Raw genomic sequence first — 19463 nt, 5'->3', positions numbered from 1 at the left:
TAGAAGGATGTATTTCACCAAAATGTTTCTATAGCAAACTGGTTTGGGGCAGCAGGATGGAGTGCTGAGTGCTGCTTGGTGAGCGGAGCATCTCATTGACTGTTTACACTCACTGATGTCTTGGGTGTGCACGAGACACCGTTTTAAACTCCTACAACCTGAGAGCGTTTAAAAATACAACAGCGGTATTAAAATGCTGTTCTGCTCAGAAAATATATGTATCAATTTTCAAGTTAAAAATGTTATTACATTTAGAAACTATGATTTTGTGCAAATGCTCCATATTAACCTATTCATTTTGGTCTGATTCAGGTGAGCCCAAGAAGATTACAGGGTGATCATTCTCCTCTCTAAAAGTTCTCTGCCATCAGCCCAATGTGAGAGGACCCTGATTTTAAGGACGACTTGATGTATAAAAGATATTGGAAGCTGCTCTGTGTGTGAGTGGGGCATCTGACATTATGATTAGCATTAAATGGCCAGTAGTGGTTCTTACAGCAAGATGAATTAGTCTAGTTATGGTCAGTTTCATTTATATAGTGATGTTTTGAAAACTCCCGCTCGTGTTACCATGTTAGTGTCATTGCAGTGCTGAGAATGACTCCACGACCCAAATAATGCCTGCTCTGCGGTGGTCCTGACCGTTAAAGAACAGGGTGAAAGGGGGGCATTTTTGTACGTTAGAACGTGTTTACCTGACGACTTGATCTAAACTGCTTGATATACTGTAAGCTGTGTATAGGCTGATATGAGGTGGTATGGATTAGTAGGACAAAGGCAAGTAAGAGAACAAAGCTCTTAAGATTTCTGCAGCCTCAAAAAGATTCAATGATCTACTGAAGCATGAAGGTTTAAAAGTTTCCCAAGTGAGATGCCATTGTTCGAGCCTTGCTGCAATATCAATGCAAGAAATCAAAGCTCTCTTACAGAAATAAAAAAAATAATAATAAAAAATTGGTTTATTGGGAGTGCCACTGAATCTAAATCCAAACAACAGCAGAAAACAGCAGAACGATGAGGCTGATGCTGTGGAATTTTCTGCTCCCAATTAACCTTCAAGCTCATCAGTCACAATCAATACAGGGTGCAGGCTCGTTTTAATCGAGGAGTAGTAATTATCAGCCTGTAATCATCTGGTTAATGAAACAATGCTCCAATATGCCTGCAGCTAAAAAAAAGGGAAAAAAAAGTTAATTGAGTTCTATTTTCTGAGATGGCGTTTTCTCCTTGTGGCCACCGTCCTGGAGTGTCTGATTGGCTGTAGCTCCAGGGCTGTCCCAGTGGTCTCTGGTGCCATGTAGTGCATTGGTCTCAGGGGATATGCCTTCTCAACCTCCCCTCCTTTAAACTAGCATGAGCTACAGTCTCTGACACTGGATTTGCTTTTGTGCATCTCCTTGACATTTCCCCCCTTCCATTAAATATGAAAATGCAGTCTCTGTTGGGGAATAGAGAACACTGCACAGTAGAAGGTGCCCCAAGCCCTGAACTCATTTAGTAAAAAAACATAGAAGAACTTCTAAAGAGGCCATTCAACATTTATCTTGTGTTGGAAGTCACCTTATAATATTTGTGTGGTTTTATATATTATAATTGTAGCTGCTCAAACTTCAGCTTGACCCTCTTTTTTGGTGTTGCTGCAGTCTTAATTAGGTTTCACAAAATTCTGGTGCACTATGCAGCATCATCGCAGCCCAAACTGGACTCATCTGTGGTGAGGGGTTAACCTGGGGCAGGTTTTCCATCACTCAGCTCTACATTCGTAATAGGATTAAGTTGACAGGTTTAACCAAATTCAAATGTGCTATTTTATTATTGCGCTTTTAAGACCAAATGTTCTGTTCTCTTCAGCTTCTTTGACATTTAATAATAATAATGCCTCATACCAAAGTAGTCTGGACTGAAATGTGGAACAAGCTGTTCCTTTTGGACTCAAAATACTCATGAAAGTCAGACAAAAATATGTATTGCAGCTTCTTTCTATTGCCTTGCTCCTTTGGAAAGTTGTGATGATCCAGTTCTTTCCTGACTAGAAGGAACAGCACAATGTTTAATCATTTTAATCCTCTTCCACTCCAGGAAAAGCAGTAACGACACTCCTTATCACTTCAACATGAATGGCTGGACAAATGCAAATAGAGTGCAAAATACCCCTTGATATTCATGTGAGTTGGATGGCTACCCTAGCTTCAGGTAGCTGCGAACTCACCTTGCCATAGCTGAGCTGGAGCTAGCTTCAATAGCAACAAAATGTTGGGTTTACAAATTCCATAAAATTACATAGGGAAATGTCGTTTTCCACACATTGACATCTTTTGTCTTCCGTTTGAGCAATGAGTAACAATTTGCTCTTTTCACCACTGTCTTGGAAAACTGGGCAAACTTTCAGATTTAAACATACGCTGTGGCATATTAATGTTTTTCAGAGATATCCCAGGCATAGTTACAGTTGCTAGGCTATGAAGGACCAACTGAGTGAATCAATGCACAACACCACCACCTTGAGGCAGACGATCTGTTTTGTTTCTATATCTAGAGTGTAAATTGTATTCTTTGAAACTTGCACAGCACACAAAACTATTGTGGCTGCTTTAAAACGGGTTGAAACATAGTGTAATATAGCGTAATATAGTGATGGGGAAATACGGCGATTTTGAAGTGTCTCAGCGCGCCGGTCTAAGATCAGCCACTCTCTTGTATTCATTTTAATCTGAAAGTAAAAAAACTAACCCACACATCACTACTCAAATATTTGAGTGTTAACCGGGCACGTTAATCAGAAAGAGCATTACAGCTTCCAGTAGAATTAATCATAGTCTTAAATAAATATAGCATACAAAGTGAGGTCTTGAACCTGGCTCAGACATTCTCTCGTCCCCTGTGTTGTCCATTAGTCTAGTCTGAAAGGCCACTTCTCGACAGTTACAATAAGGCTGTTTAGTTGGAGAGGCTTTAAAATGTCAGTTTATATTTACAGCCAGCATCAGCCAACAGACATCTGTCATCCGACGTAATTTATAACCGTCAGTGAACTCCAGCAAGGCTCGACAGAGCAGCCACTCTGCCTTCACTCCACTCCTCCTTCCCTCAGTCTAGAACACAAGGCCGAACGCTTTGTCCCATCCGCAGTAAACCTCACAGCCCTACTAGCAAGATTTACCATCCTGCTTTATTTCAGGTGCATCTGTCTCTTTAAAGTGATAGTTCTGCAGAAAATCCAATTTGCTCAATTTCCCTTTTTCGATTTACATTCCTGTCAAAGTTTGTTTATCAAATTAACCATGAGGCTAATGTAGCGAACAAGTGATGAAAGCTTAAACCCAACCATTTAGCCTCAAACTGCATCTAGTGAAGTAATCTCAAATAGACCGGCTTCTCTGGCTTCTGACACTGTATGACATACTGTTATCTAAACAGACAAAGACTACTTCACATAGCTAAAAACAGGCAGCCACCTCTATAGCTAAACCTGTGGTGTGTACATAAAGCACGAAGCCGCTTCACTGGCTCCGTAAAAATGGTGCCAAGTGGTTTTTTTCATGCATCAAATTTTCAAATGATTTGTCTCATATGCGTGTCTCATTAGCCACGTATACATGCAGCCTAATAATACGTTAATAATCCGACCAATAGCTCAATCGGAATAGAATACGTCCATGTAAACACCTCAGTCGGAATAAACTGGTCCGATTGAGGCCATTTGGAATACAATATCTATCCGATTGATGGAGGTGGGTAAGCCTGTAAATAATCCCTTAATTAGAAGAATAATAGCCGCGTAAACGCCTGAATCCGATTACATTTCCACTCGGAACGTGTGAGTACGTACTGCGCATGCGCGTCGCATCATAGCGAAAGTTTATAATGTTCAACATGGTGGAGACAAAGTTTATGCTCCGATCTTTAAAAGACAGTGGTAGGACAGAAGTCCAGCTTATGCATCTCAGAACACGATGTCTTCCTCTCATCACTTCCTTTATAAACAGATGTACGTTTTTCCGAGTCCGACATTTTTAAAGCAATTAAAAACACAAGAAATCTCACTCGGACTGGACCTCATGTGATGTTCGCTGTCGTGGCAAGGTGTGCTCCAAGTGGTACTCCACACATGCGCGTCATTTTGGATCTGATTACTTGTAAAGTGCATGTAAAAAAAGAGTCTTTAGCCGGAGTATAATCGGATCAATCGGATTGGAAAAATCTTTGCACAGCAATTCACTCCAGCTTACACCAACAAGCGTTGGACTGCTAGAGTTCAGTAAATATTACAATCATTCACACGATCACAACACAGCACTGTGTAATGCAGCTGACCGATGGAGGTGCGCTGAAGATGGGGCTAGTGGACACACAAGCCCAGCTAGCGGGCTGCTATGTTAAAAGCTAAACCATACCTAAAGGCTATTATTACCCCAAGAGATCAGTGGCTCCTTCCAAATACCTCTCCTGCATTTGATAACAATCTTGGCCAACATTAACTCTGACTGTAACTTACTAAACAGAGCAATAAAATACACCATTTGTATGTTGTTAACTCTTATTTGTGGCTTACTGGTGAAATAATTACCTTAGGAAGAATTCCAACAGGTATATCTCCCACTACCATTCCCTTCCCAGAAAATGCTGGCATTACAGATTTGTAATGCCATGAGCATTTTGGTTTATTGTACTTAACCTAATCATCGTGCTTGTTGCATTTAAACTGCAAGTGTTGTAGTAATTCCCTTATTTCATTAAGATTTGCAAAATGCCAAAATGTCTTAAATCATTCTTTTGTATACTCCAGAGTACTCCGTAGTACCGAATGTCAAAAATCAACAAATGAACTGGTCATTTTACCATACATGTTTACAAGAGAGACAGATATACAGTGCGTGCTTAAGCTTCTAACCTTCACAGGAGGTAGAAAATTGACAAAAATATGCATTCAGCTTCAAAACATTTTCTATTTGCCGATTTGTCTGAGCATTCATTTCCCGGGCTTGGTGGTTATTCAGAGTCGTTTCGGGCAGTGTACAAAAAGCAAAGAAAGATATTCAGACATCACGTCAGTGACATTTCAGCATTTATTTGAAATGCATTAAAGACCATTTGGACCAAGAAAACAAGTGGGACAATAACCAATAACAACCGAAAAGAAAGCTGGCAGAAAAACCGACTAGAAAAGTCTGACGTTTGCACCATTTGGATAACGAATGTTGAATGTTCGGCTATGAAGGCACTATTGAGTGTGGAGCTGATGGCGAGTTGAGAGTGCATGTCACATACGGGGAGACAGACGATTCCAGATGAGTTCTGATGGCTATTCCAGTAGATTCTGTCACTGACACCACAATCTCTTTTCCCAGGATCCTCATTCAGAGGCTTAGAGAAGGGACAAACACAGTCCACCCAAAACCACTGAGAAATGGTAGATTTTTCAGCGAAGGAGCCAACAAAATCACCACCCATGGCCTGGGTTTCCAAAAGCACATCAGCCCAGCAGATCTCCTGCTACACTCCTAGAATCCATAAGCTCCTTGCCATAAGAGTAAAGGCAGTTGTGTTTCAGTGTCCTACATTAAGAAGAATCTCATTGTATTGTATAGGATGATATTCACCTTAGTGGTCAAGTGGAATATTCTGCCGTATTACCATAATGAAAATCAAACCAACAAAAAAAAACAAACAAACCTACAAATATATGAATGCCAAAGACAATACTTCTCAAATGTTTTCTTTTTTTTACTGAAAGATACAAACTTTATTGTCTGTACACGCTAATGCTAACGGTCAACTTCTACGATTTTGTTCACTTTATAACCATTTGGTCCGATTACATAAAATAGGTTTGTGTAAATACAATATGTACATCTGAATTCTATTTGACCATCTTTCATCTGAGCTATACTTTCTTTTTTTTTCGTTACTAAAGTCTGTAAACACTGTACATGGCATTCTATCATAAAAAAGAAGAATATACACAATGCAGAAGAAAAAAAAGCTAAGAACGCTCAAGAACAACACGTTGTGGTAAAATGAAAAGGTGCTTTTAATGCACCGCTTTCTGGTACAAAAAAGTCGACCCCCTTTTTCACCCTGTTTCTTCCCTTTCAAAAACTATAACTCAATGTGTCCTACCTGTTGTTTTGAAATTGTGAAATAGGGCAACAGTTAACTGAAAACATGTGCTGAAAACATTTTAAAACAGTTTCTGTAGTCATCACTGTAGGGAGTCAATGTGCTCCTTAGGGCCCAATGCAAGCTTAAATCAGGGGACATCTTAAACCTTCTCTCTCATATATACAGTAGGCAGCTGCTGTATTGAGACAGAACAGGTTAAAACCAACCCCTTCCCCAAAGGCTCTAAATAGGCTTCTATTCACACATCATTGAGCTTTTCTCTCAGCACAGCTGGTCTCTACACGTTTACAGTCCCACACTGCAGGTTCTCCTGGAGTCATTCTCCTCTCTTCCCAGTGTGTAAGACAGAAAATACAGAGGCCAAAGGGCAAAGAGCACGCTTCAGGGAGCTGTGCTCTCAGCTGTCCTTGCGAATGCCAATTTCAGTTCACCTTTGGGTAGATCTTCTCGTAAAAGAAGTTCTGAGCCAGCACGTACAGTTCTCCGTCCTTTTCCCGGACGCCGTGAGCTCGGACGAACTGGAACTGCTCCAGAGCGAACTCGTAAAACTCATTCTCCATCTTCCATATGTCCGACTGCTGCAGCTTGGTTATGGACTCTTTAGTGGGGGGCTTCTTCTCACTCGTCTTCCTCAGATGGGACTTCTTACCTTTGAGACACAACTCACAGGTTCATGTTGATTTTACTGTTAATGCATTGTTTACTTAAAGAAAAAAAAAAGATGCTCTATAATGTTCACTTCACAATGCAGTCACTCTGACAGACTGCAGGCTTGAAATTAAAGCCTTTACCCAGGATCCAACCCGACCTTGCAGAGATCAGTTATTGGAGACTGCTTTGCTTTGTTAAGAGCTGATTTATAGAACGTTAACAAAAAAAAAAAAATCCAAATTTTATTTAACAAGTTTTGCATAATTAAATGATTAAAATGTAAAGTCTTCCAAAGTTATTTGATGTAAAATGCTCTAAAGAATGTTGTAAAGAAACTCGCCAAGTCAGAACTGTTCACAGTGGCAGCTCCCTTACAGAAAGACATCACATGAAAGGTTTGCAAACACGGTGCCTGGTGTCTGAGAGTTTTGGTGGGGAGGTTACACAGTGTTGTACGCCAAATTACTGCGTATTATTTCTTTATCAACATTATTTATACAATTCTGAAGACATGCATCATTTTGGATAGTAAATAAAATGGCTATATTTGTGTTGTAGACATCAAGACCTCTGGTTCCCATCACCACCAATGTCAAGAAATCTGAGTCGGTAAATTTCTCTAAAATTTCATATAAAGCCATGACTTTGTTTACATCATAATGATAGAGGTGTGCAGAAATTCAGAAACATCTGTGCTGTTCCCCATGGTGGGAGCATGTACTCAGATTCTGATGCATTTGTTTCAGGCATACAACTGCAGGGTGAACGGGTTGCTGAAGAGAAAATGTGCCAGTTGTCTTACTGTCACAGTTCTTACTGTTGTTCTCCACAGGCCAGTGTGCTTTATATCTCCTGTAACCAGCGGGTCATGTTTCCATACCAAAGACGTCCCTGAATCATTCCGATTTTTTTTTTTTCTTTTCGTACAATCTTCACAGTAAGACCAGGTTAGTTATCAACATACTAGCTCATACTAAAGAGAGAGGGAATGCACGCAAAAGAGAAAAATTAATGTAGGCATTCCATCAAATCAAATCTACTACATAAAAACACTCGTAAACAAACCTGAGCCTGACGTCGTGTGTGAAAAATCATTCCAAACCTGGCCTGAGACTTGATATTTTGTCTTGCTCTACTGAGATCTGGTCAGGAACTACGTCTCTGATTGTTAATATACGACATCAAAGAACAGCTTTGATGGTGGTGATAAAGTGAATGATAAAGTGAAGGAAATGAGAAATGAAGGCAGAACATTAGCAGACAGGTTGGTTAATTGATTATAAATAGATGCACAGGTAGGTGAGATACCTGCCAGGCACCACTGCTTGTCACACCTCTAACAGTGTCATCCAATGATGTGACAGGCAGCAAGTGCCTAGCAGGAACCTGTGCATCCATCTACAGTCAAGTAAATAGAAATAATCAGTCATTCATGGAACTGAATTATAGAAATAAGTCTAACCCCAATTCTGTCTTAATACGTCCTAATGTAATATGACACACTAATACAACGCTTAAGATACAAAGAATATACTGTACTGTCGTATGTAAAAGCTTGAATCTCTGTCAAATTTTAGGTTCTGTTGATTATGATCTGTTGATCTACACACTTACATATGGCATAATTTCGACTTTTTGCCGATATTAAAATAGTGGGAAAAAAATAAAACATTAAATTCAAAACACAGGCATTATATTGAATTATTTTTTTCACAAATATGTCAAATCCTTGATATAAACAGTAATTGAGCCATAAAGAGTACAGAAGTGTGTTCTCTGTAGAGGAACTTATTTTCACATAGAAAATCCTTAGTAACGTCATTTGACCAGGGGCACCCTGCACCCTGCATATACAACCGTAGATCACTTAAGACATACAGGGTACATGAAGACATTATGCCATGGAAATTACAGTTTGAAATAACCGGACGAAGCTGTGCAGGTTGTGACTTGTTATAAAAGTATGACATCACATAACGTTATTGAGGTAAAGCAGATGTGGGTGAATGTGGGTCCATTTGCACAACACCTGTTCGGTAGAGTTCAGTGGCCCCTCTGAAGAATCGCGGCAGCGCTGCCTCCAGCATCATGATAAAGTCCTCCAGCTCCTCCGTCACACCCACTAGCAGATACTCATTCACCAGGTTATACTTGGCTTGCTCCAGAGCCCAGCGGCTGCCCACGTTCCTACGCACAAAAACACCACTTAACATTACTCACACATCAAACTCTACTGTATGAGCTCATAACACTGCACAGCGCAGAGTCACGGTGTACTTTCACTAGCACACTAGGTTTCAACACATTTAGTGGTATGAATCAATAAATACCCAATAGGACCTTCTTTTACCACGGTGACATCCAAAAAAATTCACACTCCCCTTCTAATTAGTCAGCTCAGCTACTTTAGGTCACCATACTAAATGCCAAGTGTCAGCTAGAGGGGTGTAAAGCCCCCCAGTATTGTGTTGTGGAGCAGTGGAACGGTGTTTTCTGGTTTGATGAGCTCTACCCAGTACCTCCGGGATGAGTTGGAGTGGTCTTTGTGAACCAGAACAAACCATCCAACTTCAGAAGCTGGCCTCACTAACGCTCTGGTGGCTGAATGTAATCAAAGTAAAGATGTAAATGATTCACTGATTAACCGTTAATCAACAAAACTGTTCAACCCCTTTGCAATTAAGCAAGGAAAATACATACTTTGAAATAAACAAGCTACTTTCTGAAACTTTGTGTTTATTTTAGCTTCAACACTGAGCTTGAGGTTCTTGTCTTTCGTGGTGTGAAGAGCAGGTTTTGCCTAAATAGCGATTTGACACTTTTCTATTCCAAATTGTTGTTAAAAGCACATTTTGAAACTCCTATAATCTCCAAATGTAACTTAAACAGCTAAAAGGTTTGAGCGCTGATGGGTGGTAAAATCAACAAGCAGATCAAATGTGTGTGCTTTGGTGTTATTTCCAAGGTAGCGCAGTCGCAAATATTCACGTGATATTGTTTTTCTCCAGTTGAACCTGCTATTGCAAACTCCGTTGTTGCAATTTGACAAATGGAACTAAAATGTACTAAAAAAAAAAAAGATTGGTGTTCCCAAACCTCCAGTGTGACTCCATCACTTTCCCTCCACCTCCATGTGAAATCTAATAAGGTAGACGGTGAATGGCTACTATGACCCACCAGCACTCAGAATAATGGCCGCAGAAAAATGGGATCTGCAGCCAGAGTTTCTCAGGAGCGCAGTCAGATCCCCCCGACGACACACACTCATCAAAAGTCTGAAACACAGAACAAATACACCTCATAATTTTGTGATTAGAGTGCTAAATAATGCAACAGCAATACCTTACAATATATTAAATACACTGATGTAAAACTGTTTAATGTTCAGCCAGCACTTTAATAACCAGAGTCATTCACTATTACTGGATCATATACATTCCTTGATTCATTGAACTCCCACAAAAAACTCCTCCGGGACATTTGAGCTTTCGTCATGATGCTCACAGCACAATAAAAACATTCAGTGATTGGTCAGAGGGTCATTTGCATATAGCAGCCTCCTGCAATTTCAGTGTTGCAAAGGCTGATATTATGGCAACAGTGAAAAATGATATATTATGCAGCCCTAATACAAATGGGGCCAATAATAAATCTTCAACTTCTAGATTCTCTCGGACTTAGTCAAAGTCTCATATACACAGACTGAATATCAATGGTTTGACTGTGAAACATACCAGTGCGGCCATTCTGTGAAGCAACAGAATAAAACGGTCACTACTTCCTCTCCCCCTTAATCAGACCTGACCATACCGAGTACATTCCATACTGTGATTATATAGTTAAATAGTCATTTCAATGTGAATTACAAACACATTAGTGAATTATTGATGTCACATGGTTAAAGACTGACCTGCATTATTTTTGACCAGAGTGATTTCCGCTGGGATACTTGCATACCTTGTTTCTTCAAGCAGAGGTCAGAATTCAAAGACAATGAGGGCATCTCACCTTCTTGTCTCCCTGTTTTCTTCTTCTAAGGCCGGGCCTGTAGTCGTCTCCAAAGCGCAGGAAGTAGTAGTAGGACACCAGCCGCTCAATGGGGTCCCGCACCACATTGACATAGATGGGCTTCCCCCTCACACCAAACCTACAGTACAGAACACATTTATAGGCAGGATTAGATGCACAAAAATGCAAAAAAGATTTAATTAAATTGTATTAAATAGTGCTTTTTCAATATACATAGTTCAGTACTGTGGTCCAGCCCTCTGATGAGGGTCACAGACAGTGATGGCGCAAGATAAAACCTCTAAGAGTAAGAGGAAGAAACACTGAGAGGACACAAGACCCAAAAGGGGAACCCATCCTCTACTGAGCTGCAGATGATGTGGTGCAAATATGTCAAGTTGCTTTCATTAAAATGAACTTGCTTTGATATTGAAGGTAGGGTTAGTTACAAATCAGGAACCACCCAATTATCCATAATAGCAATGCATTTGATCTAAGGGTGACATATACAGTTGTATGCAAAAACTTTGAACATCCTCAATCAAATTACGTTCTGTTGATTTTATAACTGAAAATAACTGACGGATCCTCTTTTTTGCACATTATAATGCACAATTTCTATTTGTTTGCTGAGTTTAACATGTTGAAAAGCTTAAATTTCATGTTTTATTTTCACCAATATGTTAAATTCAGCAAATAAACAGTAATTGTGCATTAAAATATGCAGAATTTTGTTCTCTGTAGAGCTGTGGTCACCAACCCTGGCCTGGAGAACTACTTGGCTGTGATTTAGTTTCAACCCCTATTTAACACGATGCCCTTCACGTTTACCTAACGCCAAAGCATCTGATTCAAGTACGTAAAAAAGTAAACTTGTAAAGATGTAAATTAGCTGGACGAGGCGTGGCAGATTGTGGTTGGAACTAGACTTTGCAAGAAAGTAGATCTTCAGGACCAAGGTTGAAGCAGTGACCGCTGCTGTAGAGGATGTGTTAACATGTCAACAAAACATGTCATATGACCAGGGACGCCAAAGCTTTTGCATACGACTGCAAGTACCCCAAGTAAATAATACATAATGGAATGACAAGCTCAATTTAAAATGTGTTGCAGATATTTGGGTGGCTCAACCAGTGATTTTCAGAAAGCCAAATAAAGATCATTTGCAATACCTTCCTTAACCACTAGAGGGCAGCAACACTCCTGAAAGCAAACTCGTCTCTTCAGTCAGTGCTGCTCTTATAGCTTGAACTACTGATGTATTGATGCTATGCAAAAACAGCTGCAGATTCAAGATTAAGTGAAGTGAGGTCTGTCTGCCTCTGTGTGATGCTACAAAATATGCCATGGGCAGGTTTCCCAGACATGGATTATGCCCAATCTTGGACTTAACCGCAGGGCTAATGGCAAATGACCACTGGAAATCCTTTTCACTCCAGGCTTGGACATATTCTGAACCTGCAAAACAGGTCCTGTGTGTCAACGTTTCTAGACACTCGCTTATCTGATGTTTCTTCCAGGGTAGTAATCGAGAGTCTACAGCCTCTACTCTTCTGGGAAGGCTCTGGATGTTGAAACATTGCTGTGAGGATGACTGATTGCATTTAGCCCCAAGAGCATTAGTGAGGTCAGCTACTAATGTTGGATGCTCAGTTCTGGATCACAAACCTTACTCCATCGCCTCCTAAAGGTATTAGATGATGCTCCATCACTCCAGAGAACACAGTTCCACTGTTCTACAGCACAACACTGGGGGGGCTTTAAACTCCTCTAGCTGCCATTTGGCATGAGGAACGGCGATCAGTTCCTCACGCGGCGGCTCCAGAGCAACACATTCTATTTGCTATGCATTTATGTAGAGATTATACAAGCTGTGCGAGTGCAACTGAACACCTGTGTCAGCAGTAGGCGCGCCTTAAAGTAGCTGAACTCACCAATTAGAAAAGAAGTCTGGATATTTTTGGACATATAATGTAAGTAGCAGAGCAGTAGTGGGAATTGTAGATACTTACTTGGAGAAGTCCAGATAGGCTACATGGCCATGGTAAAAGCCTGGCTTCATCTCCTTCCAGGTCGTCACATTCTTCACAAACCTCACCTGGAAAACGCACAAAAAAGTCTAAGCAAAAATAGCATACGCACAAAAACGTTTGTCGTTGTGACTGCCAGTTTTCTTCCTTTCAATGATGCACAAAAAAGGCTACTTGTGCGCTGACAGCTTGTCCTTTTGGAGAATCTTCAGTCTACTTAACACAGCGAGACACTGACTTGCAAGTAATGTTTCTAACACATGTTGCATAACACAGTGTTAATCATTACCATGATATTGACCACATTAACATCTGCGATATACAAGTGAGGCCTCTGACAGATTATATCACTCTTTTATTGTGTGATGTGAGCATCTTGACCAATCACCGCTACAGATGAGCATTTCAAAGGGTGTTTTAATATTATTTATTATTTTGGTCAAAATAGTACATGCTTTTCTTCACTCGTCACATCACTGAATGACCAATGCATTTTTAATGTACTAACAAGACATTGTAATGTAGCAATATGATTGCAATACTAGTATACTAGTGTCCAAGTTGTGCAGCTGGAGTTATTTTTTATATCTACCAATAATATTCCACTCAGCCATGCACAGCAGAATATAGACCATCCTCTCTGGCTGCAGTAAGGTGAAGACAAAGCCATAGGTAGTCTTTACAGGTCTCTACAAGAAACCTAACCCACTGAACCATTAATGTCAACGACATCTCTCCTGAACACCTTGTGCCCCCGGCCTCTTCGGGTAACGCTCTTTAGGGAGAAACAGGCAGGTTTGCATTTCTACATCAGAGACACTGGAGCAGATATTACCCAAGCAAAGAACCGCACAAATAACACCTGCCTTCACTCGCTCAGAGGCATTTTTTCTCCATATTCGGGATGTCAGTGACACGAATACAAATGCCAGTAGACACAAACACACTCACACACAGATACAGATAGACGCACACAAACAGCACACGCATATGGACACATGCCAGTGCCCTGCCTTACTTTCTGGCCTGCCATTGCCGCCACCCTGAGCGGCATGCGGGTGATTTGAACACAGCTGTGAAAGAGGCCTATTTGAAGACAGCAGTGAAAAAGGGGGGAAAAAAACCCAATAATGGCTATTACTTTCTCCCTTCACTCATCCATGAGCAGAACTCAGCAAGGCTTTTTATGTTTGTGTTTTTTTTTTTATATTAAACCATTTCCCACCACGTTCCCAAACGATTTTCAACAGGCAGCAGAAAATGGCATCTGTCTGCTGCCATCAGCTCAGCCACCTGCCGCTGCTGATGCCTTTCAATTCCCTTATAACCAAACTGCCACCCTTTTCTGCTCCCCTCTTTCTTTCCCTCTTTGTTAAACACAGCTCTCCACCGCTGACTGGACCAGCACTAATGGAGGATTATGAATAACAGGGGGAGAACCAGAGTTGAGGGAGCTTGTTGGAGTGAGCGAGGCATTGCACCTCCCTCTCCTCTCCTGCTATAAAACAAGATAAATTTGACCAGTTTTACCTCCTTGACCCAAATGTAGCCCATCAGCAAAGAGAAGTTCAGCATCTGAGATTTCCTTCTTTAGTTTTGCATGGAAGCTACAAGGCTAATGCAGCCAATAAGGAAAGAAAGATTATGTACACCAGTTAATATTGTGCAAACTGCATGTCTGAATCATCACACTTGCCCAGACTGTGTCCAGCTGTTAAGCAATCTCACAGACTTACTTGTGTGCTATGTGACATTGCATGATGTAAATGTTAGTTTAAAAAATATAGAAAAAAGTATGAACATTTCTTTTGTCCATTTTTATAGATGACAGTACTGTTAAATGGGGCAGTCATGGGCTGGGGGTTAGGGATCTGGCCCTGTGACCGGAAGGTCGCCGGTTTGATCCCCAGCACTGACAGTCCATGACTGAGGTGTCCTTGAGCAAGACACCTAACCCCCAACTGCTCCCCGGGCGCTGTGGATAGGGCTGCCCACTGCTCCGGGCAAGTGTGCTCACTGCCCCCTAGTGTGTATGTGGTGTTTCACTTCACAGAGGGGTTAAATGCGGAGGTGGAATTTCCCCGGTTGTGGGATTAAAAAAAGTACTTAGTCACTTAAATACCCTACAAGACCAGTAGGATGGGATTTAAATATCACGCCAGAGGAGTTACGCTGCATGCCCTTAACTTTTGCTGACAGTAAAATCATTTTAATCATTTTTAGCCTACAGAAACAGAGCTTTCTGGGTGCTACTATGCTCATCATTATATACAGAATATACATTAGGCTTCCTGTCTAGTTGGATGCACTGGTTTTCCCCCCAGCATGTGAGCTCATTCATTTTGGATCAGTAAATATAGTTTTGTTCATCCAAATTAACAATAAACTGTGACTTGTACTCCTGTTCATGTGTTTTCTTGTTCAAAAACTAGTTTGTGTCACAGAATGAATTATGATTCCAGAATAATTATATATATATATTTTTTTTTTTTTTGCTTTGTTAAGTCATGTTCTTCATATACCAAACAAACACAACAACATTCAGAAAATGGGTTATTAACACAACAAGCAGATAAAATGGCATTGTTTTGGCATTAAATGGTTAACAGCTCATTCCAGTTTAAAGAAAGAGTGGGATAATTTAGGCTTGCAGTTTGCACAGTGCTAATTTGTACACTATAAGCTTTCATTACTTCTTAGCTACATTAGCCTCATAGCTACAGTGCAAAACTAAAGGGGTAAATTTCAGATATTGAATACGTTTTATATGTGATGGACTATATTTGGGGTACACATGCTGTACTGTAATTTATGACTCCATCTGAGTGAGTCACAGTATTCATCAGTAAATGTACCTTTTATTATATTGGAAAGTTAAAATTAACTCCTGTGTTTGTGAAAGTGATACATCAGCACCTTTAGAGTAGCAGGACCCATGCTGTATTTGGAAATTTGTTTCTTATTAATATCAGGTCTAAGCACATTTAAAACTGGATGGCCTATTTTGTAACTCAGTCTGCAGGAATGCATAAATGACCAAGCGAGTCCATGAGTGTTTTTACTGAGACTTCAGTGCTGCTGGACATTTGCAGGCAATAAGCTGAAGTACTGATTTGTTCTCACTCACTTGTGAACACAGATGGCTGACAGAACCAGCGAGCGTCCAACCTGATTAGATTTCATTTTAAACAGCATTTTAAATGCTGGATCATGCATGAAGAGCTGGCTCCCCAGACTGAACTTAAGCCATGACTAAAAAATGCTTTTCAACTGTAGATTAATAAGGATGTTACAATTTAGTTCTAGGCTAGGCTTAAGCTATGCCCAGCAATTATTATTACTGATCTATGACTGTTAAAACAACAAACTGCCAGAGGGCTTTAATAAGGCAAAAGGGTAAGATAATTATAAAATTAAAACCATCTAAAATTGTTTCTGTACAGTTATCTATAGCTGAATTCCAGAGCACTTCTGCCATTACGATGCATAATGTATGTTTTTTCCTGAAGCACTTCATGGACCTGGTTTGGCTTTGATCTCTTAGCGATAAGGGAAATATATTAGTGCTCAAGTAGCATCAATGAAAAGGAAACCCACAACAGCAGGATCTCATGAATGCACCTACAGGTCACATAGGTGGCAATATAATCATCAATCCTGATTTTTTGACAAGAATATACTGTTATTGTGACACAGTCCAGCATATAAGCATCTTTAAGATACTTCGTGGACAAGGCACCACAGGCAGGACTTCTCACCTGGTCCTGTAGGGACATGACGGGGTTGTTCTTGGTGGTGTTGATGTGTAGGACATGGAAGCGGTTCTTTCCACACAGGTCATAGGCGATGTTGGTGAAGGACGTGCTGGCCGTTTTGGGCACACGGTTGTAGATGATGACCTGATCATCACTCTCAGCCAGTGCTGGCCAGTCTTTGACCACATCGTGTGTCTGTCTCTGCTCCACCTCACGCACCTCATGTCTGGCTATTGTGCGCTCTGAGAGTGAGAGAGTGAGGGAGAGCGAGAGAGAGCGAGAGAGAGCGAGAGAAAGTAAACATCACATGCAAAAACAACGTAAACAACATAACCTAACATGCAGGTAGAAGTATTAATGAATTATAAAAGTTCTTATACTTGAGTTAAAAACTGAACTATTGCACAAAATGTAGCTTTTTTTTGCTTATACAGCCAAAAGATGTACAGACCCCTCACATGTCTTGTCTTACACCTCGTCTTCCTTTGAAATTTTAGTTTTTCTTTTCAAGGACACAAGATGTTTTGTTTACTATTTACTGGCCTTTAAGCTTCAACACTCAAAGCTTTAAAAGTGTCTTCATTGGTATGAAGAGCAAATTTAGCTTAAATAATGATTTTGCATTTTATTTTTACAAACAAGATGCACATACATACATATAAATAAATAAATAAATAAATAAAATTTCCATGGTCATCCAGTACAAAAGTGGATGTACTTATTTTACAAGCACACTAGTATAACAAAAGGTACTACTGTCCCATGTTCCTTTTAAAGACGTGACACTGTTTGGTTTTTTGTTTTTTTTAATACTGCTGACACTGCCCAAAAAATAAACAATACATAACAAAGCTAGTGCAGATGCATCTCATACACTGCAGTAATAGAGCTACTGGATTTGTTATTTTAGCAAAAATAATCACACTACACAATCATTATTCCACAGGCTTAGAAAGCCAAGAAGTTTTGTTTGTTTCGTTTAACATCACAATTTTAACATTATAAAGTTTGGTCAGTAGGGGAACCGGTGCTCAACCTCCACCTACAAGAACATCCATTGGCTCTCAAGCCTCAGAGTGCGATTGTTTCATTGGCTCCTTACTGAAACATCTGCATGAATTAGGGTGTGCTTCATTTCAATGACATGCCAATGGGCTACTGCTAGGCTGGCGCTTCATTTCACACACTGAAGCCGATTCACTTGCTCACTTGCTCTTAAATCTCCATGACAAACATTTCATGAACCAGAAACAGTAGTTTGTACATCATTAAAGGTGGTCAAACCTACAGTCCTTTTAATGGAACTGATGAATAACGCGCTACTGAAACGCTGACATCACGACAAGGTGAAATGTAGGACTTTTGTTATTATTCCTAAGGTAGAGCTTCTCAGCTTTTCTTTTCTCCGACCTTAGAGCTTTTCCTTCATTAATGTGACACCTTATAGAAAATTAGCAAAGAAAACATGCTCATTTATATTACAAACATTTGTTAAGGTAGATGCCCCCTGAACTTTTGACAGGCAGCACATAATTGTGGCTCAACACTGGCCGCTGTTTTTGCTTAAACACATAAATACAGAAGAGAGGGACCTAAAAAAGTACACACAGAAAGTAGGGACAGGTGAAATAAGGGCATAAGCAGGGCAAAAAGAGAAAGACAGAGACAAGAACGAGGGAAAGGGAGAAAGAATATAGGCTATAAATCCGGGGAGGCTGAAGGTGTGTTAAAGGCTCCCCCTAGGCTTGTTCACCCACATGTTGATTTAATGAAACCCTACTCAGCGAACAGCAGCGGGATGAAAAGCTGCAGTAATGGAAAAAGAACGAGAGGAAATAAAGCAGGCGGTGTTAGCACTCACACAAGTGGGCTCTGGCACAGGCCGCACACCAGCACTTTGCTTTATGGACCTCAACACTGCGGTATGATGAGTTCTTTGGCTGTATGAAGTTGTCAAAGGGGGTTTGCAACACCCCGTGGTATAACCACCCCTGCTGACCTGCGTACTAAAGGCTGTTGGTGCTTTTTTCTTTTGTACGCTTTAAAATGATGCCATCAAGAGGACAAAACAGCAAACCTCTAGTGGGCTTTATGCACTAGAAGAGCTCATGAAGATCCCCGTGAGGGACATGATGGCATACATCACTCCAACAGTAAACAACCTCAACAAGCACACATTAGCTAAAAGTGTGCTCTCAGCTAAGAACAGAACATGCCAAACACACAGCAGGTCCATTTGCAGTTAGACAACCCTTTGAACTTTAGCTCCAAAAATTCTACAAACTTTATGAATCTAATTTCACTCAGCCATAATAATAAGGCACGGATGGTAGAGCGGCATATAAAACCCCGAGTCGGAGTCAAACGTTACAGCCGAAGCATGTAGGATTGAAACCCCTAGAAGCAGCAATCAAAAATATCCAAACGAAAGCTGCACAAGCTGTGGACTGTGTGGAGAATCAGACGGCAAACCATACTGCTGAAATAAAATATTATAATAACTGTGAAATGACTGCTTTCGTCTATTTTCAGAACCTGAATGAAAACAGTCAATATGCCAACTGCAGCATTTCGGCAATTTCTAAAACATGTCCTTAAATCCATTATGGTTGGGAGCCTGGGCACACATACACAAGCAGAACAGAATCAATGGAGAAAAAAAAAGCCAGAAAAAAAAAAACATCCCAACAACAGCAAATTAATTAATTAAAAAAAAAAAAAAAAAGCATAATAAACTTTTTGTCTAAGGCTCCAGGGTGGGCTCCATGCCCCACATTCTGCCTGACAGAGTGCCTGCTAGCGCTAAAGTCTCATGTAATTGTGCTTTCATCTAAAAACACGGGCCTGGAAAGCACATGGTAGGTGCTTTTTTTTGCGCAGCAGAGAGAAAACTGAA

General features: G+C 40.4%; 1 protein-coding gene across 1 annotated transcript in view; it reads right to left on the bottom strand.

The window, feature by feature from the left end:
* Nucleotides 1–5048: 5048 nt before the first annotated feature.
* Nucleotides 5049–19463, bottom strand: part of hs2st1b (heparan sulfate 2-O-sulfotransferase 1b) — an 84074-nt gene continuing 69659 nt past the window's right edge. The window contains exons 2-7 of the mRNA XM_017697942.2: nucleotides 16571–16809; nucleotides 12795–12880; nucleotides 10783–10921; nucleotides 9952–10049; nucleotides 8804–8961; nucleotides 5049–6772 (exon numbers count right to left, since the gene is read on the bottom strand). Of these exons, the coding sequence (XP_017553431.1) occupies nucleotides 6546–6772; nucleotides 8804–8961; nucleotides 9952–10049; nucleotides 10783–10921; nucleotides 12795–12880; nucleotides 16571–16809 (947 nt within the window). The 3' untranslated portion in view covers nucleotides 5049–6545. The remainder of the gene's footprint in view (nucleotides 6773–8803; nucleotides 8962–9951; nucleotides 10050–10782; nucleotides 10922–12794; nucleotides 12881–16570; nucleotides 16810–19463) is intronic.

Source organism: Pygocentrus nattereri, chromosome 26 (genome assembly GCF_015220715.1).
Source record: "Pygocentrus nattereri isolate fPygNat1 chromosome 26, fPygNat1.pri, whole genome shotgun sequence".
In the NCBI taxonomy this organism is placed as follows: domain Eukaryota; kingdom Metazoa; phylum Chordata; class Actinopteri; order Characiformes; family Serrasalmidae; genus Pygocentrus; species Pygocentrus nattereri.
The sequence above is the reverse complement of the archived record's forward strand: the minus strand, read 5'-3'. Positions and strand labels throughout refer to the sequence as shown.